This window comes from Anolis carolinensis, chromosome 4, assembly GCF_035594765.1.
Source record: "Anolis carolinensis isolate JA03-04 chromosome 4, rAnoCar3.1.pri, whole genome shotgun sequence".
NCBI lineage: Eukaryota > Metazoa > Chordata > Lepidosauria > Squamata > Dactyloidae > Anolis > Anolis carolinensis.
This window is the reverse complement of record NC_085844.1, coordinates 96,608,100-96,635,603: the sequence shown is the minus strand read 5'-3', so window position 1 is coordinate 96,635,603 and position 27,504 is coordinate 96,608,100. Positions and strand designations below refer to the sequence as shown.

General features: G+C 40.0%; 2 protein-coding genes across 2 annotated transcripts in view; both read left to right on the top strand.

Annotated features, from left to right (window-relative positions):
• The window catches only part of tmeff1 (transmembrane protein with EGF like and two follistatin like domains 1), a 151,849-nt gene extending 141,106 nt beyond the window's left edge, over window positions 1-10,743 (top strand). Inside the window, exons 9-10 of the mRNA XM_003219828.4 lie at window positions 929-1,087; window positions 9,320-10,743. Coding sequence (XP_003219876.2) covers window positions 929-1,087; window positions 9,320-9,404 — 244 coding nt within the window. The 3' untranslated portion in view covers window positions 9,405-10,743. The remainder of the gene's footprint in view (window positions 1-928; window positions 1,088-9,319) is intronic.
• A 153-nt stretch (window positions 10,744-10,896) lies between these two features.
• On the top strand, window positions 10,897-27,142 carry cavin4 (caveolae associated protein 4). Its single transcript, XM_003219829.4, has 2 exons — window positions 10,897-11,734; window positions 26,076-27,142. The coding sequence occupies exons 1-2, from the start codon at window positions 11,324-11,326 to the stop codon at window positions 26,811-26,813; spliced, it is 1,149 nt and encodes a 382-aa protein (XP_003219877.1). The 5' UTR covers window positions 10,897-11,323; the 3' UTR covers window positions 26,814-27,142.
• The last annotated feature ends 362 nt before the right edge of the window (window positions 27,143-27,504 follow it).

Here is a 27,504-nt window from a genome sequence, read left to right as displayed (position 1 = left end):
CCACATCCAAGTTTTTAACTTTTTCCTGAGGGTCAGGAGGAAGGGGGCTGATCTAATTTCACTAGGGAGGGAGTTGCATTGTCGAGGGGCCACCACTGAGAAGGCCCTATCTCTCGTCCCCACCAGCCACACCTGGGAAGGAGGTGGGACAGTGAGCAGGGCTTCCCCAGAAGATCTTAACCTCCTCACTGGCTCTTAGAGGGAGATACGTTCAACAGGTAAACTGGGCTGGAACCGTTTAGGGCTTTATAGGCTAAAGCCAGCGCTTTGAATTGTGCTCAGTAGCAAACTGGCAGCTACCAAGCTAAAATGTAACAAGGCACTACTTAGCCGAATCTTGTAGAATTCAGGGAAATGAATTCTGTACTACAGTAGAGTCTCACTTATCCAGCATTCGCTTGTCCAATGTTCTGGATTATCCAATGTAGTCTGCCTCCCGCCCAGTTCCACAGCTGTTTCTCTAGGCAGCAAAGACTAAAGTTTTTATGCATTTAATTTTCGACAATGTTGTTATTGTAAGTTCATTTCATGCAATTCTATCTTTATTTGTAGTCAATTTGTTAGTAGCCAATGTTTCTGTAGTCAACGTTTTCAATACATTGCTATATTTTGGTGCTAAATTCATAAATACAGTAATTACTATATAACGTTACCGTGTATTGAACAGATTTTTCTGTCGATTTGTTGTAAACATGATGTTTTGGTGCTTAATTTGTAAAATCAAAACCTAATTTGACATTTAATAGGCTTTTCCTTAATCCCTCCTTATCCAACATTTTTGCTTATCCAACGTCTGCCGGCCCATTTATGTTGGATAAGTGAGACTCTACTGCAGTTGGAAATTCTGGGCTATTTTCAACATCATGCGACATGACATATGTTACAATTATCCTTGTGATTTAAGGAATGCTTTGGTCTTCTCTTCCAGGTGTGAATCTGGATACACAGGACAGCAGTGTGAAAAGACAGACTTTAGTATACTTTATGTGGTACCAAGTAGACAAAAACTCACACATGTCCTCATTGCAGCAATTATTGGAGCTGTCCAGATAGCCATTATTGTTGCAATTGTTATGTGCATAACACGGTAAGTGACTAGAAAAAAATGGCACTAGGAAACTTTTGATCTCCTCCCCGCTCCTCTAGATAGCTTTCTTGGAACTTTGCAGCTTTGTCTGCATTATATGGACTTGATCACTTCAATTTTGACTGGGGCTTAGGAATATAACAATGTAGTTGGTGATTTGTTTGATTTTGGAAGATAATCAATTCCCTATTAACAAAAAATATTGAGCTGATTGGTAGTGTGTACTGTTAGCAAATTTCATTTTTGACTGAAACCTTATCTCAAATGGGCTTTTAGCAAAACACTATGCTGTTCACAGGTGTACACAGAAAGAGATGTACTGAATATCATTATCAAAATGAGTTATTCTGAGTATTTGTTGCATAAGAAAACACATCAAAATGTATGGGATTGCCATAAATCAAAATAGGTGACTTGAAATCACATACACACAAATAGCTCACTAACTGGGTTGCTGTGAATTTTTCATGCTGTATGGCCATGTTCCAGAAGCATTCTCTCCTGACATTTCACCCACATCTATGGCAGGCATCCTCAGAGGTTGTGAGTCTGTTGGAAACTAGGCAAGTGAGGTTTATATATCTGTGGAATTTCCAGGGTGGAAGAAAGAACTCTTGTCTACTTCAGGCAAGTGTGAATGTTTCAACTGGCCACCTTGATTAGCATTGAATGGCCTTTCAGCTTCAAAGGATGGCTGTTTCCTGTCTGTGGTAATCCTTTGTTGAGAGGTGTTAGCTGGCCCTGATTGTTTCATGCCTGGAGCCTCCTTGTCTAACAACCACCATGTGGACAATTTTAACAGAAAGGAGGAAACCATGAAAATGGACAAAATCTGGTTACAGTATTTTAAAAACTCTAAAATCAGGGCAGGAAATAAGGAATAACACTAAAAATAACAGGAAAATTCCAGGCATGAAACTTATCAGGGCTACCTAATACCTCCTAACAAAGCATTCCCCCAGGCAGGAAGCAGTCAGTCTTTGAAGCTGAAAGGCTATTCAGTGCTAATCAAGGTGGCCAACTGCAACATTCACATGTGCCTCAAGTAGACAAGAGTTCTTTCTTCCACCCTGGGCATCCCACAGATATATAAACCCCACTTGCCCAACAGACTTCAAAACCTCTGAGGATGCATGCCATAGATGTGGGCAAAACATCAGGAGAGAATGCTTCTGGAACATGGCCATACAGCCCAGAAAACTCACAGCAACCCAGTGATTCCGGCCATGAAAGCCTTCGAGAACACAGCTCACAAACTGTCTTTGAAGTGTGTGCTACAATGAACGACAATTCCATAATTATCCTCTCTGTGTAGACAACAAATTGGTAGCTTCCATGGCTGGATGAGCCATATTAGCCTTGTTTGAAAAACCTACTGTTGACCCACTGGTGAGTTTTTGCAAGGAACAGGAAAGGTTACACATTGAAGCAAAACATGTTGGGGCCATACATATCAAGGCATTTTAGAGTAAATGTTGTGGGTTGAAATGGTGGGCACTCAGTCTAGACAAAGTGACAAGTGCAATTTAATCATTGAACTGTGTGTGACCCACCACTGCTTCGATGCTTGCTACAATTTTTTGCACATCAAGAATAAAAAATATTCCTGAAATCTAATTTTTTGTTGTCCCAGATCAGCGGTGCTTTTAAAACAACTTTAAAAAAAAACATTTGATAAGCATTTTGCTGATTTTTCTGGTTAGTTTAAGCATTATGTGGTGATGAGCACGATGACAAAAATGGCTAACCTATCAATGTGTGTAAATGTATTTTCAGCTCTCTATTGATTTCCTCCTTTAAAAAAAACTTTTAGCGCAATCTGATTGTCAGAACTGTATGGAGTAAAGAAACTTCCGCTCATAAATGTTTTAAATGAGAAAATGGATACCCAGTAGCAGTTCCTTTAAAATATCCCAAACCATATTCTTCTTTACAAGATAGATGTTGGAAGCGCTAATAGACTTGCAAATGAGGCACGAATTCGCTGTTTCAAAGTCAAATTGGATGTTTTTCATAACAGTAAAGGCAGGGGTGCATGTCCCCCCAAGCTCTGTGTTGCTCACCTTTGGTATAGACTTCCTCTGGTATTTGATCCAAGAGAGTGGTTTTTCCAATCTATAAATGAAACACACGTTATTTTTCCTTCACTTGCTGTATTTTGGATGCACAATTTTTTATAAAATCTGATGAAGATGCTTTCATAGGAGGGTCTAATGTTGGCTTCCTGCTTCTGGCTCAGTTCCAGAGGTAGAATTAGTACAGCAGAGAAGGGGAAGGGAAGTCCATGGCTTGGAATATGATATGCACAGCTCTCGTCCCTTTTATATGTGCCATGGCTAAAAATAATCCTGCAGAGCTCTTGCCTGTTCATCCACACCCATGTCGGGGATAGTGGCATACCGGGCTAGTTCCAATTCTCCCCGGTGGGCAGCTTTTTCAGCCCTTTCCCTCTATCCCAAGTGTAGCATCAATGTCTGACTGCAGATCCAAACAAGGAACAGGATGTGTGATGTACTTTTTTTGAGTCAGAAAGGCCCCTTCCACACAGCAGAATAAAAATCCATATTATCTGCTTTGAATTGGAATACAGTATATGGCAGTGTGGACTCAGGTAACGCAGTTCAAAGCAGATATTGAGGGATTTTCTGCCCTGATATTCTGGGTTATATGGCTGTGCGGAAGGGCCAAAAGAGTCAAACCAGGCCATCATAAGTGCATGCTTTGGTATTGATTGTACCACTCAGACTAGAGATTAGCTGCCTGATGAAGGAGGACGATGTGCAAATTAGGGCAACAAATTGGCCCAGCGAAGCCATGAGCTGGGTCTGAACATCTCAGTTCCAAAGTTTGATAATAAAAGTAATTACAGTAGAGTCTCATTTATCCAAGCCTCGCTTATCCAAGTTTCTGGATTACCCAAGCCATTTTTGTAGTCAATGTTTTCAATATATCATGATATTTTGATGCTAAATTCATAAATGCAGTAATTACAATTATTTATTTATTTATTTACTTACAGCATTTATATTCCGCCCTTTTCACCCCGAAGGGGACTCAGGGCGGATCACATTACACATATAGGCAAACATTCAATGCCTTTTAACATAGAACAAAGACAAGACAAACACAGGCTCCGAGAGGGCCTCGAACTCATGACCTCCTGGTCAGAGTGATTCATTGCAGCTGGTTGCAGCTAGCTTGCTCTCCTAACATAACAACATAACATTACTGCTTATTGAACTACTTTTTCTGTCAAATTTGTTGTACAACATGATGTTTTGGTGCTTAATTTGTAAAATCATAACCTTATTTGATGTTTAATAGACTTTTCCTTAATACCTCCTTATTATCCAAGATATTCGCTTATCCAAGCTTCTGCCGGCCCATTTAGTGAGACTCTACTGTACTTTATCTGTTATTTTACAACAACAACAACAAACCTTTATTTGTACCCCGCTTCCATTTCCCATGGCGGCTTTTACAATGACACACAATAGTAGCATAACATGTACAATAGGTAAAGTTAAAAGGTTTTCTCCTGACATTAAGTCCAGTCGTGTCCAACTCTGGGGATTGGTGCTCATTTCTATTTCTAAGCGTTATCCATAGACGCCTCCAAGGCCATGTGGCTGGCATGACTTCATGGAGCGTTGTTACCTTCCTGCCGGAGCTGTATTTTTGATCTACTCACATTTACATGTTTTCTAACTATTAGGTTGGCAGAAGCTGGGGCTAACAGCGGGAGCTCACTCTTCTCCTCGGATTCGAACCGCCGACCTTTTGGTCAGCAAGTTCAGCAGCTCAGAGGTTTAACCCTCTGTGCTACCGAGGGCACCTAACATGTACAATACTACACTATAATATATCACTCAGAACACAATAAATAAAAATGGACATAATAAATTAATAAAAGCAAAAGCAACCTAGAGACAATAAAAGTTATCTATTTTAGAGAGAAATTTAACCATAGATACATTCTTCTTGCAAAATAAAATAACTATTATATTCCCCCCCCCCCTCCATTAATGACTAATATTTACAGTAGAGTCTCACTTATCCAACACTCGCTGTCAGAGACAGAACGCCACTAGATAAGATTCAACACAGTTTATTAAGGATACAGAACCAAAAATGCCTGTAAAAGACAAAGGGCTAGGCAAACACTCGCCTTCAATACGAAAAGATACTAAAAAACAGTTCAAAAGATAAACCGGATTAAACGGGAGTTTAATCCGGGTTAAACCAAAAATGCTTACTTCATCCTGGCACTTAAAACAAACAAAAACTGGTAAACAAAGATACAATAAAACGTAAATAACTGGCAGCAGATTTCTCTCTGCTACTCAACAGCTGTGGTTGATTAACTAAGTTGCTACTCCTCCGTGTAGCAAGCGAACTCCGGGTTCAAACACATCAATCAGGGCAGAAGCAGTCAGCGGGGTCCCAATCCGGTCCAAGGTCGAAGGCCAGGTACAGACGTCTTAGTTCACCAGTTCCACCGATAATCACAGAAGGGATAGTCCGAGGTCGCAGTCAGTCAGTCAGTCAGTCAGTCCAGCGTCAATCCAGAGTAGGCAATTAATGTCCGTCAAAAAGACGACGGAGGTCCAAGCTATTAAGATTAAACACAAGTTGCACAGGAAAAGCCCACACAGTTCCTCCCGCCGTCTATGCCCAGTGTCCTTGGTAACTTACGTATTCAGCAAACGAATCACACCCGTCTTCAGGAAATTCCCAACAAGAGCCCAAGCGTTCGTCCAGATTACCTTGCCCAACGCAATTAGCCCTGGATTCTAGACCCCATTTTATGCCAGTTTACAACTCCTCATCGCTGTCAGCTGTTACCCTAATTCCAGGTGCCTCATCATCATCCTCCTCATCAGAGCTAAAACACCTTTGACTACGCCCCACAGCATCCCCAGCTGTGGATCCCGTCCCATCCCTCCAGCTCGTCCACGGGTCTAATCCTGCAACCCCCCAGTCGCCTCCCACACTATTATTGCCGGTGGCACCCAAATCCTCCCTCACACGAGTCCATTCCATATCATCCTCCTCTGAGCTAACCATCTCTTCCTCCATTCCCTCGGTAAAACCCTCAAAGGAGTCTTCATCAGTTGGTTCTGCAAATAAGTCCCGCAGCCGCTTCCTTTTTCGCTCCTCAAGAGAGTCTGACTCCCGAGGAGTCTTACGACCACGTCTCCCAGAATCGGAGCCATAAGGCTCAACCATAACACTCGCTTATCCAATGTTCTGGATTATCCAACGCATTTTTGTAGTCAATGTTTTCAATACATCATGATATTTTGGTGCTAAATTTGTAAATACAGTAATTAGTACATAGCATTACTGCGTATTGAACTACTTTTTCTGTCAAATTTGTTGTATAACATGATGTTTTGGTGCTTAATTTTTAAAATCATAACCTAATTTGATCTTTAATAGGCTTTTCCTTAATCCCTTATTATCCAACATATTCGCTTATCCAACATTCTGCCGGCCCGTTTATGTTGGATAAATGAGACTCTACTGGACTATTTTTTCTCTTGTCAATGGTTTAGGGCAGTGGTTCTCAACCCGTGGGTCCCCGGATGTTTTGACTGACAACCCCCAGAAATCCCAGCCAGTTTATCAGCTGTTAGGATTTCTGGGAGTTGAAGGCCAAGACATCTAGGGAGCCACAGGTTGAGAACCACTGGTTTAAGGCATTTTGAGAAAATTTTGTCAAATTGTAAACAAATGTTTTTTATCATTTCAAATTTTAATAGAGCAAAAATTAACTACAAGTAATGGCACCTTCCAAGTAATGGAGCTTCCAAGCTCTTTTAGTTTGTTCTGTAATGCTACTTTTATTACTTCCTGTATGGTTTATGTTTCTCTTTCCAAACCAAAAACAACCAAACCCATGAATCAGTCAATATCTGATCTCAAACCAGGCCTCAAAATAACTTCATGCTTTGTATTTCATCCCCAAGGACATACCACAAGTAAAAGGTCTGGCTAAAATAATAGAAAGTATAACCAGAAGGTCAGCATGTGTTTGGTGTTGCTAATTTTGTGATATAGGTGGGACATTTTCCACATTTGACTGGATGAAGTACCATGGCTTGCAAATTCAACAGATATCCCCTGGGCCCTTCCACACAGCCATATAACCCAGAATATCAAGGCAAATAAACCACAATGTCTGCTTTGAACTGGATTGTCTGAGTCCACATTGCCATATAGTCCAGTTCAATGTGGATTTTATACAGCTGTATGGAAGGGGCCCCAGATGTTTAATTCAGTAAACTACAAAACAGCCTGAGAGAGGCATGCACTGTTTCATTTCAAGATGTAGTTGGGCAGCTGTAACCCTTAAAATTGTGTTGTGAATGAATTATGTCTAATAAGCAATTGCAAAGGGATGGGGTAAGGTATAAATCCCTCCTCCATAGTGTTTGAAAACACCTTCTGAAACATCTATCAGCTGATCAGTACAATAGGATAAAATAATGGACTGGAATCCTCAGTCACAATGCATAACCTAGAGTTGTATTTTTGTTACTATTTTGCATCCATGATCGCTACGTAGTCCCTAGTTTAAAGAATCCATAGGGCCCTTCCACACAGTTATATAACCAGGATATCAAAGCAGTTAATCCACAATATCTGCTTTGAACTGAATTATTTGAGTCCACATTGTCATATAATCCAGTTCAATGTGGATTTTATATAGATGTGTGGAAGTGGCCAAAGAGACCATGCAAGTCCCCCAATCCAAATTTATGCAGCAGCTGCTGAAATTGATTGGAGTCTGTTCCCTTTTGACCACGAAGCAACTGACTGACACATCCCTATCAATACACACATATATGAGCAATCACTGCTGAAAAGGGTGTATTGTGGTAGGGATCCTACTTCTGCCTGTCACAGTTGAGGTCATTCACAGGAGAGAATGAAAATGTCAGTATGCTGCTTGGGGAACAGATCCCTATCAATCACAATGGCTACTCCCTTGTAAGAACTGTTTGAGGTGATGGACATGGGAGTCAACGTATATGACTGTAACTACAGTATTTTCATATTCATAACCCCAACAGGATTCTGACCATGCTGGATGTTACAATCTGCTGTACTCAGTACTCCTGACCAAGCAAAGCAGCTTACAAAATTTGGAGGAAATAAGTAGCATTGAGGAGCTAAAACTTATTATGTGAGTTAGATTATCCATATAGCCCAGGCATGGGCAAACTTCGGCCCTCCAAGTGTTTTGGACTTCAACTCCTACAATTCCTAAAAACTGGTAAACTGGCTGGGATTTCTGGATTGAAATCCAAAACTTCTGGATGCCCGACACGAAAGCAAGCAGAAGCTGATTTTGGCTCTTCCTCCCCTGCGTGCGTTTGGGGATTTTCCATTTTCTTTTTCTCTTTCCTTTCCTCTCCTTCAGGAAATACTCCTAAAAGATTGTTATTAGTAACAGTAATTGCAGCAAACAAAATGAGAAGCCTATCTCTCCTCTAGAGTAGAAAGTAGATACAGCTTTAAGGAAGCAAAACCCCAAGCAGAAAGGAGATTTCAGCCTTGAAGGCAAGAGAGGGGATTTTTAAGGTAGTACAGGGAGGATAGCTTCCCTGGGCCTCCTTAAAATGCCTTGGAAAGCTGCTAAAGCTGGGAGAAAAGAAAGTGAGCACGCTTGTCTCTCCTCTAGAGTAGAATAGCTTTAAGAAGCAGTAAACCCAGTTTCCCCCTCTACAAACAGAAGGGACAGGATCCAGAAACATAAGAGTGGTAACTCTGATGCTTTTTAAAATCCAGGTCTCAATGAAGAATATGGAAGGTGATCCTGTGGGAAGTGCCCCCCCCCCCCATTAATGGGCTGGATGGGGACTTTCTTAACCACGTTACTGACAGCCAAACTGAGGCTCCCTTGAAGGGAAGAAAGGAAAGGCTCCCAAGAGAAAGGGGAGCCTCGTAAGTTCCCCATTGCCACCAATGGGCTGAAAGGAGCCATTTCTTTCAGATGCTGAACAAACACACCCATTCGTCTGCGTGCCCATTTTCAAGAGGTGCTGGAAATCAGATATAGGAGGTTTCCGGTATCCGTCAAGCAAAAATGGATATTCACCCAAAAGCCTATTAGGAAGGCTAACATGCATGGTTCTTGCAGCTTTGGTTTTTTGTGTGTGTGTTTTAGTTTTTTTAGAATATATTTACTAATCCCTCCCTCTCTGTGTTTGCTTTGGATAACAGGAAATGCCCCAAAAACAACAGAGGACGGCGACAGAAGCAAAATCTAGGCCATTTTACTTCAGACACGTCATCCAGAATGGTTTAGCTTGATTTTTATACCTACATTGACCATGTGATGTACAATTTTATTACCTTTTTTTAAGAGAATGGGAATATTTATTTCAGAGGCCTTATTTTTGGACATTTTTTTTAGCGTAGCTCTGTTTTGATTTATTCTAAAAGCAGCAGACAGCTATGGACTGTTTCTCGTTTCATGATTTTGAAGAATCCCGTAGTTGATTTCCTGTACTTGTATCACATGGTTATAATAGACTTGTGCTTTACTCATGGAATGTAACGTTTTTTGAGAACAGAGACAATTCACCAACGGTTGTAGAACAAGCAAAAGGAAGCCTTTCATGTTTCCTCACAAACAAGGCACGACCTAAGGCTAAAGATGTTTACAGCATACTTTTCTTACAAAGAACTAGAAGACACTGTGTTTAAATACCGTAGTTATTTAAATGTTTTTGAAAGTTAGTAACTGATTTTTTTAGACACTGCCAATCGCATGAATTGTGAAGATGTGTACTTGTGTGTAGTTGTAAACATATTTATAATGGATTGAACCCAGGCAAGTTAGTTGCACTTATTTTTCATTGAAATCAGTGGAGAGAGGTAATTCTAGCTGAAATCCCACAGATTTCATTGGGAACTAAGTGCAGCGATTTACAGCCCAATCCTACACATGTCTACTCAGAGGTATTCTCCATTGAGTTCCTTGGGGATTTCTTCTAGGTGAACATACAAAAGGATTGCAGCTTTGTCTGGATCCAACCTGATATGTATGGACTGGGTTGAAGCACCTCTGTCTTCATAAATATTTGACACTTTATTTTTAAATTGTAAAATAGTAATAATAATATACATTTCATAATTTTAATGATCGCCCAGTAGAGCAGTGGATCTTTGTTGTGGGAAAACAGGTCTTGGGAGGTTTATGTATTTGGTTTTTATTTTTTTTAAAGTTACGTTAATAATCAAATTCACATGAATGGGATTAAGCCTGTGTTGGTCACTATTTAAACAGCTTTCATACTTATTACAGTTTTCTAAGAGGATACCTGTTTCCACATCAACAAATGCAATTGTATAGTCTTTGTGATTAAAATGCAAAAAGAAGAAAAAAATTAAATACCATAAAAGACTTGTGCTCTTGTCTAGAATATTTTCAAGAGCTAAGAATGTGTCTCATCCAAATAAAAGTCTGCTGGTTGTAGTGATTAATATTAATAGGATGTTAGTAGTTGTTTGGATGATCCAGAGCTAAAAATGTAACCAGGGTGTGTTCCAGCTGTTCAACATGTAGTTTTAGGCTTTCCAATTCTGCATGTAGGATTTAATAATTTGTTCAATAAAAAGACTTTCAATATTTGAATTGAAAAGGTATGTCAATACAGTGTTTTTCCATGGTACCTATTTTATTTCCTTATTGTCTTTGTTTCTTCATTATTGGAATGAATGAACTTTCATTTTGAAGCGGAGTGATGGTTTTTTTTTATTATTATTATTATTTCAGTTGCCCACATTCCTTTATAAAATACTGAATTTCCTTCCTCCCACACCTAAGAAAAGTGCTTAATTAAAACAAAAACAACAGTGTCTATTAACAACATGCCACTTCATTCGTCAGCTTAATTAGTAAGTTGCTTAACAGCTACCGGATTAAATCAAGTACATTCTTTGGTAGGGAAATATATGTTCCTTCCCCAGCATTGCTTCCTAATTTTAGAGGTTTCGTGTTGCAGAAAACATTTGAACAATCATGCGTGGATATTTGGTGGGTATAAATATTTGACAGGTCTCCTGGGGTGGAGTTTCAGACCCTGCTTTTGAACATTCCCCTAAAGCCAGCTGCCGAGAAACCCTCTTGCGCTGGTGCCAGGATTGTCCCACTGGAGTTTGAACAGCTGTCATGCGGAGTTTATATTTCAGCTCCTGTAGACTCCTCTGAAGACGGGCGATATGGATCATCGCACGACCACCTTGGAGGCAGATAAGATCCACCAGAATCGCCTGTCGAATGTTACGGATGACGACGAAGAGCAAGATGCAGCCTTTACCATTGTTAGGGTCTTGGACAAGGTGGCCACCATTGTGGACAGTGTTCAGGCAAGCCAGAAACGCATCGAAGAAAGGCACCGGGAAATGGAGGATGCCATCAAGACGATTCAGATTGACCTCCTGAAGCTTGCCCAGGCGCATGGCAGCACTGCCTACACTGTCAACAAGCTGCTGGAGAAAACCCGCAAAGTGAATGCTCGCGTCAAGGAAGTGAGAGCACGGGTGGAAAAGCAGAGTGCCAACGTGCGGAAGGTCGAGGCCAAACAAGAGGAAATGTTGAGGAAGAACAAGTTTCGTGTTGTCATTTACCAGGTAAACATGTACTGTTTCCAACTGCCATAAGTTGTTGCATCCTTCACATGTTTTGACAGGCTCCCTATTGGTTTAAAATAAACAGGGGAAACTAAAACAGCTTTCATAATCTCAGGAGTGCATTCTAGTTCTCTATCTATCTATCTATCTATCTATCTGTCTGTCTGTCTTTTGTTTGGAATTGAATTCTGTCTCTGAACATATAGCAATATAAGTCTACTGGCAGCAAAGCACTGGGTCTATTATTAGTACCAGGAGGCCTTTGAGCCAGCCAGCATAAGATTAACTGTAGATCAGTGCAAACTATTTGTTGCCTCTGTGAAAGGCAATCTGAGGCAAGCACTTGGGCATCTTGACAGAGTATTCCATGTGCGACTGTCGTCTGTTCTTTTTTTTTTTCCTTTTCATTCCCAGGGGATTAACGAGAGAAATCCACCCTTGGGTTTTTTCGGCACGAATTATTGCTTCAATTAGCTGCTTCTTTTTTCAAAGGTCATTTATATTTTCTTTACACGTTATTGTATTTCCCTCCTCCATTTTCTATGCAGTGATTAAAAAGCCCCCTTTTGCATTAATACATAGCGTTTGTTCCATTCCAGAAAAATCATGAGAATTATATGTATAATCTTAAAATAACTCTTCCAGAGGAGGTTTTGCAAAATTTGAGCCCTTTATTGGAACAGAATGAGCTGAAATTAATTTCTATGTAATTAAGACGTGTTCTCTTCTAAATGAAGACATTTATACATATACAGATCTTTAAAATGTAGAGTGTGCCCAAACAACTCCTACAGTGCTCAGTCGCAAGGGCAGAGAAATTGTAAAATATTTCCTGCAACCGCAAATCTGTGTTTAAGAACCTCTAAATCCTTCCAGATATTCAAGTTTTTTCAATCTCATTAAGGACACAGAGAATACTTTGCATCTAGTTATTAAACCACTAGATCCCTTCCTAAGAATAACAGCTGCTAGGGAAAAAAATAGCCTTGGATTGGCAGACTGGTTGGATGCATATTGTGAAAGTGATATATGGATAATTTTATTCATAAAAATTAGTCTCTTTCTTAAATATTTCTGAAATATTCATATGTCTTGAGAATATTCTGCTTTCCCTCTCACAAAGGTAAGAAATGTATTCACAGGAAAAACAGCAGAACATTGTCCACTCTAACAACTATCATAGCAGGTGTAAGCCGGCCCTGATTGTTCCATGCCTGGAACCACATGTCTAACAACCACCATTTCAGGCTACACAGAGAAGCCATTGAAATCCACAAGCATGTGTACAATTTTATCAGAAAGGAGGAAACCATGAAAATAAACAAAATCTGGCTACTACCAGTATTAAAAAAAACTCTAAAATCAGGACAGTAAAGAACAAGCCTCTGAAAACAGGAGAATTCCAGCCATGAAACAATCAGGGCCAGCTAAAACCTTCAAACAAAGAATTCCCCCAGGCTGGAAGCAGCAAGGCTTTGAAGCTGCAAGGCTACTCAAAGCTAGTCAAGCTGGCCAATTGCAACATTCACACTTGCCTCAAACAGATAAAAGTTCTTTCTCCCACTATGGACATTCCACAGATATATATACCCCACTTGCCTAGTTTCCAACAGACCTCACAACCTCTGAGGATGCCTGCCATAGATGTGGGCAAAACGTCAGGAGATAATGCTTCTGGAACATGGCCATAAAACCTGGAAAACTCACAGCAACCCATTGCACTTTCACCCAAAAAAAGTGTTATAGGCACAAGCAAGTCAAAGTGAAAACATTTTAGTCCTCTTATTTATTGGGGTGGGAGAGTTAAATAATCACTTTAATCCCTTCCACTGAAATCTGTGGAAAAGGAAAGGGCTTAACTTTGGCAGGATCATGTATGTGTGCCACTGAATTAAATGATATCTATATTAGATGTAAATATATTTAGATCATAGTGTCAAAAGTATTACATCTCTGTTCAGATTTAGATGGGGAAAGCTTACCAACTGCAACTTATCCATTTTGGCACCTACAGTCCTGTTGTCCCACTTTTCAAGTGTTTTTAAAATCTCCCATGTTCTTTCTTCTTCTCTCACTTTCCCTCAACATCCTCTATTTACTTTGATCGGTAAACTCATTGCCCAGATGGTCATTACTGAAAGGCTATTCCAGAAGCACTCCCTCCCGAGCCCCAAAACCGTATAAGAGAAAGTGGAACCCCCCCCCCCCCCCGGCCCAGTCCCAAGGGGAAAAATCCACTGTCCAGAAGACCATACTATGGCCACAGATCAGGGTCTGCCTTCTACTGAAGCCGAATCTATGAATGAATAACAGAGAAAGTTAGTTACTGAAAATGTAAAAGTAGTTTGCAGTCAACCTAGCTGGGAGGGAGAAGGAGATCAAGTCTTACCCTTCCCTGTAAATTCAGCAAAAAGCAAACTGTTGCAATATCTCCTAGCTTGTGTGTTCTTATTACAGTAGAGTCTCACATATCCAACATAAACGGGCCGGCAGAACGTTGGATAAGTGAATATGTTGGATAATAAGGAGGGATTAAGAAAAAGCCTATTAAACATCAAATTAGGTTATGATTTTACAAATTAAGCACCAAAACATCATGTTATACAACAAATTTGACAGAAAAAGTAGTTCAATACGCAGTAATGCTATGTAGTAATTACTGTATTTATGAATTTAGCACCAAAATATCACAATGTTTTGAAAAAATTGACTATAAAAATGCGTTGGATAATCCAGAAGCTTGGATAAGTGAGGCTTGGATAAGTGAGACTCTACTGTAATTCCTTTTCCCATCTTGACCTCACTCCAGTGTCCCTTAGCCACAGATATCCCAGTTTTTGTCTGTGAAATGTTGGAACGTGTGTATAGGCTGTTTGGTGATTCATAGGCCTCTTCTACACTGCCATATAACCCAGATGATCAAAGCAGATAATCCACATTATCTGCTTTGAACAGGATTATATGAGTCTACACTGCCATATAATTCAGTTCAAAGCAGATAGTCTGGATTTTATATGGCAGTGAAGAAGAGGCTTCACAGTTCTTTCGGAAGAGATCATCCTTGTTTCGTTCTACAGTTTATTGCACATTCTGAGTCATTAATGCATATGGGCGTTTTGCATCTTTGCATCATGTAAAAAAATAGGAATGAAGAGGAGTGAGAAATTACCTCTAATAGTATGCAAAAAACCAAAACAAAAACAAGGCAGTATTTTTTTGTTAGGTTAATTCAAAATGTCTGGACTATATATTAAGGAGCCCCGGTGGTGAAGTGCGTTAAAGCACTGAGCTGGAGACCAAAAGGTCCCAGGTTCAATCTCCGGGAGCGGCGGGAGCAGCCGCTGTTAGCTCCAGCTCCTGCCAACCTAGCAGTTTGAAAACATGCCAATGTGAGTAGATCAATAGGTACCGCTCCAGCGGGAAGGTAACGGCGCTCCATGCAGTCATGCCAGCCACATGACCTTGGAGGTGTCTATGGACAACGCCGACTCTTCGGCTTAGAAATGGAGATGAGCACCAACCCCCAGAGTCAGACATGACTGGACTTAACATCAGGGGAAAATCTTTACCTACCTATATATTAGTAGCTCAATATTGCTATGCATGAAATACTGAATCTTCTTCAGGGCCTGTAGGTAGCAATTACTTGGTTACATACAGGTGGGTAATGTTCATCCTGGAGTAATGACTTCAACATAGGTCTCAATTTGGGTGGCGTATGTGCCATATCGTCCTTTACAGCCACTTTCACATTCCCCAGTTATGGCGGAATAAAACAAAACAAAATGTGTTTCCAGCCCTTCAAAGAGGAAATACTCTGAGCATGTGCTACTTTCAATTTTCAGCTCAGTTAAATAATAGGACCATAATGTGTATACCAATAAAATGAAATTCACTTCTGTTGCCTTGGTGCTAAGCATACATCATGGAAATTAGCACCATTTTATTGCAAAAAGGGGTGAAGGTGAAGGTTTTCCCCTGACGTTAAGTCCAGTCGTGACCAACTCTGGGGGTTGGTGCTCATCTCCATTTCTAAGCCGAAGAGCCGGCGTTGTCTGTAGACACCTCCAAGGTCATGTGGCCAGCATGACTGCATGGAGCGCCGTTACCTTCCCGCCAGAAGGGTACCTATTGATCTACTCACATTTGCATGTTTTCGAACTGCTAGGCTGGCAGGAGCTGGGACTAACAGTGGGTGCTCATTCCGTTCCCAGGATTTGAACCTGGGACGTTTTGGTCTGCAAGTTTAGCAGCTCAGTGCTTTAACGCACTGTGCTACCAAAAAGGGGTAGTAATTAAATTAATACCCTAAATTCAATCTCAGATTGTCACTTGGATTTGGTTTTCTCTGTCCCTGTTGTACTCAGAGCCACTAAAGGAAAAACAGCTTAGGGGAGTTTGCTGGTCTTCTAGAGCAGGTTTTTGGGGTCCATAGAAACCTGGTGCAATTTCTTTGCTGTTCTGCCATAACAGAAGTTCAGCACTGGATCCTGTTTGTACTGATGCACAGTCTAGCTGGCTGCCCTTGGCTACGCAGTGTTTCTCTGAAAATAAGAACAAAGGGTGTGGTAGTATTCAGCCTCAGGCCAGATCGTGGTGCTAAACCCACTTACCCTTTTTTGAGGCCATTTACAAGCCTCAAGTTGTGAGGCCCTGGATCATAACCCCGAGGGGCATCCCTATTTATGTATGATATACAGGAATGGTGATCTACAGTAAGCTTATGGTCAAAACAGCCCGTGGCATAGACCAGTGGTTGCCAACCTTTGGCCCTCCAGGTGTTGTTTTGGACTTCAGCTCCCATAATTCCTAACAGTTGGTAAAATGGCTGGGATTTCTTAGAGTTGAAGTCGAAAACACCTGGGGGACCAAAGGTTGGGATCCACTGGCATAGACTCAGGCCACCATTCATGCTTTACTTTTCAATGCTGCACAGCTATAAAATCAGTGCATAATGAAGGTGGGAAGACTGCTAGTACAGAACGCGCCAGAGCAAAGTGTAGAGGTTTCCAAGTTTACAAGGCATATGTTACATGCTTAATTACACCTAATTTCCTTTTGGGTATAATAAGACCATAACCCTGTTCCTTTTGAAAAATAATGTAACAAAATAAGTGACCTTGTTATTGCCTTCATGATTGCACATTTCTTTTTTCATTCCTTTTAGTGGGCAAAAAATGTGTTTACTGAAAAGGCTTTTTGATGGGACTTTCCCCCATTTCAGAATTGAAGTCATTGATTTTTCCATCTAAAAAGAAACTTGGAGAAAAAGCTAATAATCAACTATGTTAACATGTTGTTATAAAATCACAATGATAATTGTAACAAAGGCCCCTTCTACACTGCCATATAATCCAGTTCAAAGCAGATAATCTGAATCTTATATGGCAGTGTAGAAGGGGTCGATGTCTCTCACTAGAATAGCATTGTGACTATATGAATTCTACCCCAAATAGTTTGGCCATCATTGACTTAGAAGAAAGGGGAGAGAAAATAATAAATCTCGCAAATGTCCAGTTTAGCTGACAGAACTTGATAGCTCTTGTCTCTCCAGAAATTAATGTGGACTACTGCATCTTGATAGATCTTGAAAGAATTGTCGTTTTAATATTGCATATAACTGACTACATCTGTCACATTTTATTGATTAGCCCATCGGCCATATCAAAACATTTAGCACATAGACAACATACAACCCGTGGTACAAAAGAAGTTAAAATAAACAAGCTGTTAACAAAATCCTGTTCAGGATTCTGGCAGGCCTTTTTTTTTTTTTTTGGCATAAAGATATAATGAAGTTTATTTGCCAAAAAAACCCCCCAGAATTGAAGTAAAATATATGATTGATGAAAGAAAGAGGGGAGGTCTAGCTACACCCGATTTAAAACTATACTTTGAGGCGGCAGCACTATTGTGGGCCAAAGATTGGGCAAAACTTGAAAATAGCAAAATTTTGAATTTAAATGACTACATGCAATCTTGCATGTGGTTGTTTTTCAATTGTGCAGTGGTTTAAAATGCTGAGCTGCTGAACTTGCTGACCAAAAGTTTGGTGGTTCAAATCCAGGGAGCAGGGTGAGCCCCAGCTTCTGTCAACCAAGCGGTTTGAAAACATGTCCATGTGAGTAGATCAATAGGTACTGCTCCGGCGGGAAGGTAACAGCGCTCCATGCAGTCATGCTGGTCACTTGATCTTGGAGGTGTCTACGGACAACGCTGCCTCTTTGGCTTAAAAATGGAGATGAGCGTCAAAAATGGAGATGAGCGTAAACGTCTAGATTTAACATCAGGGGAAAACCTTTACCTTTACCTAAAGTATTCAAAACTCTACATCTCATATAATTTTGCTTTTATAGCTAGAGAAGATGAGTATTAATTTATGCACCGTGTTGTCGAAGGCTTTCATGGCCGGGATCACAGGGTTGTTGTATGTCTTTCGGGCTGTGTGGCCATGTTCCAGAAGCATTCTCTCCTGACGTTTCGCCCACATCTATGGCAGGCATCCTCAGAGGTTGTGAGGTACAACCTCACAACCTCTGAGGATGCCTGCCATAGATGTGGGCGAAACGTCAGGAGAGAATGCTTCTGGAACATGGCCACACAGCCCGAAAGACATACAACAACCCAATTTATGCACCATTCACCAACAAATTTGGCAGTTGTCGTAGTTGACTTTTTGGGGGGAAAGATTCATTGTGGGGAAAGGAAGCTAGCAAGTGACCTTTGGTAAGCAAATAGCGGGGAGTGGAGAGTTTAAAAATTACCTTGAAAAAGTAAGGACACAATTCATTGGGACTGTTTTCTGTCCTTTATCAAGCCACTCTTCATTTTGGTGCAGAGTGAGCAGAAGTCAACCCTCCAGGGACAGTGCCTTTGAAGGACTGAATGTTCTCTATAGAATAAATAGTTGTTTGGACCAGAGCGTGGGCGGAAATTCAGGGTGGGCCCCTACATAGCTGAGTGGTAGGGCACATGCTTTGCATACAAGAGGTTCCAGGTTCAGTCATTGGCATCTCCACTTAAGGAGAGCTCAAATAGCGGAGGGAGGGAGGGAGGGAGGGAGGGAGGGAGGGAGAGAGAGAGAGAGAGAGAAAGAGAGAGAGTTCTTGCTCCTGCCAGCTGGAGGATATGTGTGAACAAGATGGACAAATGACTCATTCACTCAATCTAAGCAGATTCATTAATGAATGTAAAACAGCCAATGCCTTGAAAAACCCAAGTGGCCTAATATGTTTAGCGTTCTTTTATTCATTGAATAACTTGGGCATTTTTGAAGTGTCAAGTGCTTGTCAATCACCCCAGCACTGCTGCAGTCCTCATTGGATGCAACAGCAGGAGGCTGCAGGTTGACAACGAAACTGAGCAATTATGTAGAAACCGGCCTTAGATCTCCCTCTGTAATAAGGAACAGAGGCTTGGAAATATGACACTTGAAAAGACTTAGGAGATCTTTCATAGGAACAGCCCTCTTCCCCTTGGCTACAGCCATATGTTTATCTGAGATAGTGTATTGTGAGCTGAATATGTATGTGTGTGTACCTTGAAGTCACTGGCCAACTTATGGCAATCCCATGCATTTCATAAAGTTTTCTTAGGAAGGAATACTCAGAGGTGGTTTTATTATTTATTATTATTTATTTACAGCATTTATATTCTGCCCTTCTCACCCCGAAGGGGACTCAGGGCGGATCACATTACACATATAGGCAAACATTCAATGCCTTTTAACATAGAACAAAGACAAGACAAACATAGGCTCCGAGCTGGCCTCGAACTCATGACCTCCTGGTCAGAGTGATTCATTGCAGTGATTCATTGCAGCTGCTCTCCAGCTTGCGCCACAGCCCGAAGTTCATTCCGCTGCAGCACCTGGCATTCATTGGTGATTTTCCATCCGAACCTAACTATTATTGGTTCCATTCAGTTTTCAACTCAGACAGTGATACCTTTAAGGTATTTATTTTGGTTCAGTTCCTTTTCTATAGTTGGTGATTTCATTATGGTTGACATAAGGCCAAAATTAAATCAATTTGATTTGATTCGGAAATTTACAGTGTAATCCTGTGCATTTTTGATTATTATTATTATTTTATTTTATTATGACACAGCAAACAAGATAGATATGCTGAATTTCGTATCACAAAATCACAAGTCGAACACTTCCCAAGTTTCTAGGACTGTGTGATGTATTTTCGGATGATGCGTGCAAATACCAGTAGGGTGGCCTTTTGCAGTTGGCAGATCGTGATTTTGTCAATGTCTATTGTTTCCAAATGCCGGCTGTGATCTTTTGGCACGGCACCCAGTGTATTAATAGACCACCCTATCTGCCCAAAGGGCGGTTTCCAACATATGGCAACCATTCAATGCCTAAAGAAAAACTATACAAATAGTATACATCAAGACAAAACACATTAGACAATATAAACAACCTAAATGTAACTTAATAAACAAAATAACGACAAATAAAGTTATGAACTAAAAATGAAAAAAACATAATATACAAAAAAACCCTGATAAAACACATTTAAAATAAATATATATAAAACTGATAACATCAATTTTTACATTAAATTGACACGATTGTTTCCATTCAAAATCTATTTTATTTGTACCCAATCAAAAAACATTGTGCTTTCTATGAGTGTAATTAATGGCAACAATCATAACTAACATTAGAAAGGGGACTTACTATTTCCAAAGCATAACCTGGATCTTTCATGTATTGGATCTTGCTCAATATATTTTCCCCTCCTACTGATTAATTTGACTGTGTCCCTTAACAGCAAGTGGTTATTATTTATCATATTTATATCCCATATTTACCATATTTGTATGGTTTCTTGTATTTCTTGTATATGGTTTGTGTGTGTATGTATGTATGTATATATGTATGTGTGTGTGTGTGTGTGTGTGTGTGTGTGTATATGTGGTTTCTTGTATTATTTTAAGACATGCATCTCTGTTTACTATTATTAATATTAAACATGGTAACTGCCCATCTGGAGACAGATGTGTGCAAAAATGTGTGATACATACACATTAGCTGAAGTATTGTGCTGAATACAGTCACAAAATTGTGTTCAACTCAATTGTGTTCAACTCAACAGTTTTGTGGCTGTGTACTGTTATAAGGCAGCCCTTGATTTTATTTATAACATAGCTACACTGAGAAATCAAGTGTTTTACTTTTTTATTATCTCTACCTACATCAGAAGGATTTTAAACTCATAATTTAATATGCTTACATATTAAATAATTTAATATGCTTACATATCCTTCCCATTCACACTCCAAAGAGAGCATCAGGCTTCTTGGTTTATCTCCCAGCTGATGCTGCGCCCAATTCACGTAATTTATTCAGAGGCCAACTCATGGAAACTACAAAAAACCAATGGTCTTATCACCCTTCCTTTACACTGGAGACCTTAGATGACATCTGCTTTAGTAACAATAACAACAAAAAGGCATAATTTAAAGCAAAATAACATGGGGATGGGGGTTGATGGCAAGCAAGCAGTAATTCATGAACGGCTTGTTCTACAAAATCAATAATTTCACAGTGCCATTTGTGGTGTACTTAATTTTTTTTAAGACAATGGTCAGAATTCTGTTGGGCAATCATGAATGCATTACGGAGAGTTTCACACTCATGGTTGATTCATATGCATGATCCCTATACTGCCCCTTGTTTAGGGGTTACATAGGAACCTTGAAAGTCTACCAATCCTCTCTTATTGGGTAGCAACCACTGCAGTGTCCATTTCCCTGTCACTCAAGAAACTGGTGACTGATGTTCTCAACCACCGCTCATATGAGCAATCTTTAACTGGAGGGGGAATTATGACAGGGACCGTACTTCTGCCTATTGAACTAGAGATGAGTATGTCCATCAAAAGCTTCCCAAACAACAGGGACACAGACTCTCATCAAGTGCAGTAGCTGTTTTCTAGTAAGTGGAATTAGGACAGTATAACCTGCATAGCACCATAACTGTGGTGCTGATGCATATATAACTGCCCAGCAGGATTCCAGTAATAGGGTTTTAATATTTATTTATATCCTGCATTTTACACAATATCGATATTCAAACAGTAAAGATTCAAGTTTATATTATTTATTTATTTCAATTATTTATACCCCGCCCTTCTCACCCGAGGGGACTCAGAGCAGCTTATAAGTGGCAATTGATGCCGTTACACTGTTATACAATGAACTAAAACGTTAAAACAGTTAAAACAGTCATAAATTACAATATACAAAGTTTAAAACAATGCAAAGTGCTTATGCCATTCATCTACCAGACCTTATACAAGAGCCGTCATTCAGACCGCGTCGAAGCTAACACATGCTTATTCTTCAAAGCCTGCATACATAGCCAGGTCTTCAGTAAATATTGATAAACATTGGCTGGCATCCTGTTATGTGGTTATGTCAGTGTAAACCAGTGTTTCTCAACCTGGGGGTCAAGACCCTTGGGGAGTCATGAGTGGGGTGTCAGAGGAGTCACCAAAGACCATCAGAAAACACATATTTCTGATGGTCGTAGGAACCCCTTTAGCAGAGAAAATTGAAGATCTCTCCACCTGTCCTCTTCTGTTTTGGAAACAGACGGCAAATCTTCCCACCAAAAGCCCTCCTCCTGCTGTGATTGGCCAACCTCTGGGTTCAGGGTGCTCTTTGATTGTAGGTTAACTATAAATCCCAGCAAGTACATTTGTCCCAAATGACAAATTTTTTTGAGTCCCCAGCACTCTCTGGATGTAGATGTAGGCCCGGGCTGTGGCGCAGGCTGGAGAGCAAGCCAGCTGCAATGAATCACTCTGACCAGGAGGTCATGAGTTCGAGGCCCGCTCGGAGCCTATGTTTGTCTTGTCTTTGTTCTATGTTAAAAGGCATTGAATGTTTGCCTATATGTGTAATGTGATCCGCCCTGAGTCCCCTTCGGGGTGAGACGGGCGGAATATAAATGCTGTAAATAAATAATAAATAAATAGATGAACTACAACTCTAAAATTCAAGGTTAATGTCCACCAAACCCAGTATTTTCTGTTGGTCATGGGAGTTCTGTGTGCCAAGTTTGGTTCAATTCCATCGTTGGTGGAGTTCAGAATGCTCTTTGATTGTAGGTGAACTATAAATTCCAGCAACTACAATTCCCAATGACAGAATCAGTTCCCCAACCCCACCAGTATTCAAATCGGTATTTGTGCTAAATTTGGTCCAGTGAATGAAAATACATCCTGCATATCAGATATTTATGTTACGATAACAGTAGAAAAATTACACTTATGAAGTAGCAACAAAAATAATTTTATGGCTGAGAGTCACACAACATGAGGAACTGCATTAAGGGATCGCGGTGTTAGGAAGGTTGAGAACCACTGTTACAGAGAGAGATAACAGTCCATCAATAAAGTCAAATGAGGCAGTAGTTGTATCTAGAGCTATGAGAGGCATGCAAAATGTACTTTCAAATCTGTATCTTTACCTTTCCAAGATTTATGGTTTTGTTCCTGGGCAGCAGCATCCATTATTTGTGACCATGATCCAGTGTGCTGTTGCATGATCCATTGTACTATCTGCAACATAACTACAATTTACCAAACAGAGAGATTTCTTTGTTACAATTCTTTAGCAGGGCTATTTCCAGAGTTTATTTAAAACCCATTGAAAACTGAGTATCCATAATTTTTGTCATTTTCAAGAATAACTGGCAGTTTCTATAAACCCCATCAATCAAGTGGTCCATTGAAGACTATGATTAATAGTTACACATCATTCAAGGAAGTGAAAATGCATGTCCACATTTACACTTGCAGAACTCAATTTATGCAAATGTAAACTAAAAATGAACATTATTCCATGATCAAAAATATACTACCATATGTGTAAGGGAATTTGTGTGCTTAAGACATCAGCACTGAATGCAACCATAAACATGTCATGTTTCTTTGTTATTTTGGGGGAGACTTGAGTGGCGCTTTTAGTTCTTTTAATTGTTTTTTCATTAAAAAGTAGGACAGCAGGAACACATTACTAAAGAGTTATGTTTTTAATTATTCCTGTAAAATTAGTTAGGTTCTTTTCAGATTAATGTCAATGGTGGTATGAGTTTTAACACTAGTATTTCCAGCTCCACATTTTTTCATTTTAGGACAAATTCAACAATCCTGATAAGGAACAAAGGTAGATTATATATTATTAGTTGATGTCTAACTCACAATTATGGTTAATAAACCAGGAATACAGTATGAAAAATGCCGTTCTTCCTTTAAACGTTTCATTTTTTCTTATGAATAAGCCAAGCACTCCACTGGGTACATTGGATGCATTATGACTTGACAGAGGATTTCTGCCTGACCAGTGATTTAAAATCCTGGCCAATGTACCAGCTTAATGTTTCTTTTACTTAAGTGATATTTGCCTTTACTGTCCTAATGTAGTACAAATCCTGTGTAAAATCATATTATGTCTTTTTAGCATTAATATCAAAATCTGAAATACTGTATATACAGAAAGTCTTTAGGTAGAAGGAGGCTGCAGAAAGAAGTATATTAACCCAATATTATGTCCTTACTTATGTTGTGTTCAGAGTTTGGAAGTAACCAATTTCAATGAATTACATGGTGGCGCAATGGGTTAAACCTCTGAGCTGCTGAACGTACTGACTGGAAGGTTGGTGGTTAGAATCCGTGGGATGGGGTGAGCTCCCGCTGTTAGCCCCAGCTTCTGCCAACCTAGCAGTTCAAAAACATGCAAATGTGAGTAGGTCAATAGGTACCACCTTGGTAGGAAGGTAAACGGTGCTCTATGCAATTATGCTGGCCACATGACCTAGGAGGTGTCTACAGACAATGCAGGCTCTTCAGCTTAGAAATTGAGATGAGTACCACTCCTCAGAAGCCGGAAGGGGACACTTTTACCTTTATCTGTGTTTGTTGTTTCTAGGCCTTGAATGTTTGCCTTGTGTCTGTGTTTGCTGGAATCTGCCCTGATTCTCCTCGGAGAATATTTATTGTTTCCAAAATGCCGGCTGAGATCTTTTGGCACGGCACCCAGTGTGCCGATTACCACCAGGACCACCTGTACTGGTTTATGCCAGAGCCTTTGCAGTTCGATCTTGAGATTTGTAGTCTATTGTTATTATTATTATTATTATTAATAATAATAATAATAATAATAATAATAATAATAATAATAATAAAACTTTATTTATATACTGCCCTATCTCCCGGATGGGACTCAGGGCGGTTTCCAATCATAAAAACAACACAAACATTACATAACAACGTAATAACACACTATTAAACAAAGTAAAATAATACAATTATAACAATAAATAACACTTACATGACCAGATCAAGGGGACGGGAACCATAAAACCAATATATTAAAATGTATCATTTTAGGCTAGGGAAATCTTGTGCAATATATTATTATTATATTATTGTTATTTTATTATGACACAGCAAACAAGATAGATATGCTGGATTTCGTATCAAAATATCACAAGTCGAACACTTCCCAAGTGTCTAGGACTGTGTGATGTATTTTCGGATGATGCGTGCAGATCCCAGTAGGGTGGCCTTTTGCAGTTGGCAGATCGTGATTTTGTCAATGTCTATTGTTTCCAAATGCCAGCTGAGATCTTTTGGCACGGCACCCAATGTGCCAATCACCACCGGGACCACCTGCACTGGTTTCTGCCAAAGTCTTTGAAGTTCAATCTTGAGGTCCTGATAGCGGCTGAGTTTTTCCTGTTGTTTTTCGTCAATGCAACTGTCACCTGGGATGGCGACATCAATGATCCAAACCTTTTTCTTTTCCACAACTGTGATGTCTGGTGTGTTGTGTTCCAGAACTTTGTCAGTCTGGATTCGGAAGTCCCACAGTACCTTTGCGTTCCCATTTTCCAATACTTTTGCAGGTTTGTGATCCCACCAGTTCTTTGCTGCTGGGAGGTGGTACTTGAGGCATAAGTTCCAATGGATCATTTGGGCCACATAGTTATGCCTCTGTTTGTAGATGATGCTGATGATGATGATGATTATTATTATTATCTTTCCAATAACAATGGTGACATTACTTCATCACTGGGCTTTAACTTAATCAATGATGTCATCCCTTTTTTGTACTGCTGCTGTAAACAGTAAAGATACAACAAATATTGAGAAGTCCAAATACTACTGACATCAAAATACTAATGCCCATCAAAATAAAATACTAATGCTGTTCTTAGCAAGTTTCACTCCAGCCTATGATGTGGTAGGATTCTGGCCCCTATGTCTTTCTGTAAAAATGTGGTTCAAAAATAATATACCTGTGCTTTCCTTTGCAGGAGAACATTAAGTGTCCATCCTCTGTATCGGTCATCAATGACCAGACACAAGGAGAAGATTTAGAAGATGCCTTCTGTCCACCTGATGATCTTTCTTCTGATGAAGAGTATTACATGGAAGAAAGCAAAGCATCCCGGTTCAAGAAATCGGGCATACGGCGCATCAACAATATCAAAAAGGCCTTTTCAAGAGAGAACCTGCAGAAAACTAGGCAAAATTTTGGCAATAAGGTCGACAGGCTTCGCACTAGAATCGTAACACCAGAGAGGAGAGAGCGAATAAGGCAGTCAGGAGAGAGGTTGAGGCAAACTGGGATACGGTTCAAGAAAAACATATCGAATGCAGCCCCAACCAAGGAGACATTTAAGAAGCACAAGAAAACCAAGGAGCAAGCAGCAACTGAAAGTCCAGAAGAGATCCAAGAGTCTGCTGTTGATACAGCTGATACGGCAGTGGAAAGTGGAGATACTGAACCAGTTAGTGAAGAAATTTCCTACACAGAGGTGATCACTAAAGTGAAGAAAAACAAAAGCAACGGATCAAAAGGTCCTCAAGTAGAAAACAAGATTGTGTTGACCCCTGATAAAATTGTGCTCAAGCCAGAAGTCAAAGTGATGACACCTGAAACAGTCATGCTCAAACCAGAAGTAAAAGTTACTCCTGGAAAGATCACACTGAAACCACAGGCAAAAGAGGAGGAGGACGTTCTTCTACTGGATTTAAAGCAATCAATTTGAGTGACTAAAATTTGTCCACTGTTCTGGTATCACCATGACAAGGAAGGGAGGAACTCTGTTTACAACAGTGGTTTTGAAACTTCCCTCGTGGATCCCTGTCACTTTTTCTGTCTTCTGAGCAAACCTTAAACCTCGTCCACACATTGTAAAGGATTCTGGGGCATCAAGAGTATGTTTTCTGTTCATGTGGGAGGTCTGAGTGGTCTGTTGGACTAGATATCAAATAAGGACATACTCTATGAAAATCTCCCCATTGCAACCTGGTATTCTTCAGATTGTGTTTGGAACCCTACTGGATAGTCTCAACTAAAGTATGTTCTTTCAATTAATTGTTGGGTGGTGAGTCAACCCAAAATCCAATAGATTCAAAGGCTCAAGATCAGATAAACAATAGGATTTCTGTTCCTTTAGATTTACAGTCCGATGGGATTGTGAGAAAGATGGTTCCAACAAGATCTTGAGGATGCCAGGAGAGAGAAGGCTGCGCTAGAAAAAGTCCAACATGATATTCTCTTTTACCAGGAAGGTTAACTATATCAGACAATTTCCCCATTGTTTTCAGTCCTTTTCTTTAGGAATCTCCAGTAAACTCTCAGACAATCTCAAAGTTCCCTTGACTGCTGTTTCAAAGCAGCTGACCTGAAGATTTGTGGATGAAATTCTTTATAATACACTAGCTGTGCCCGGCCAC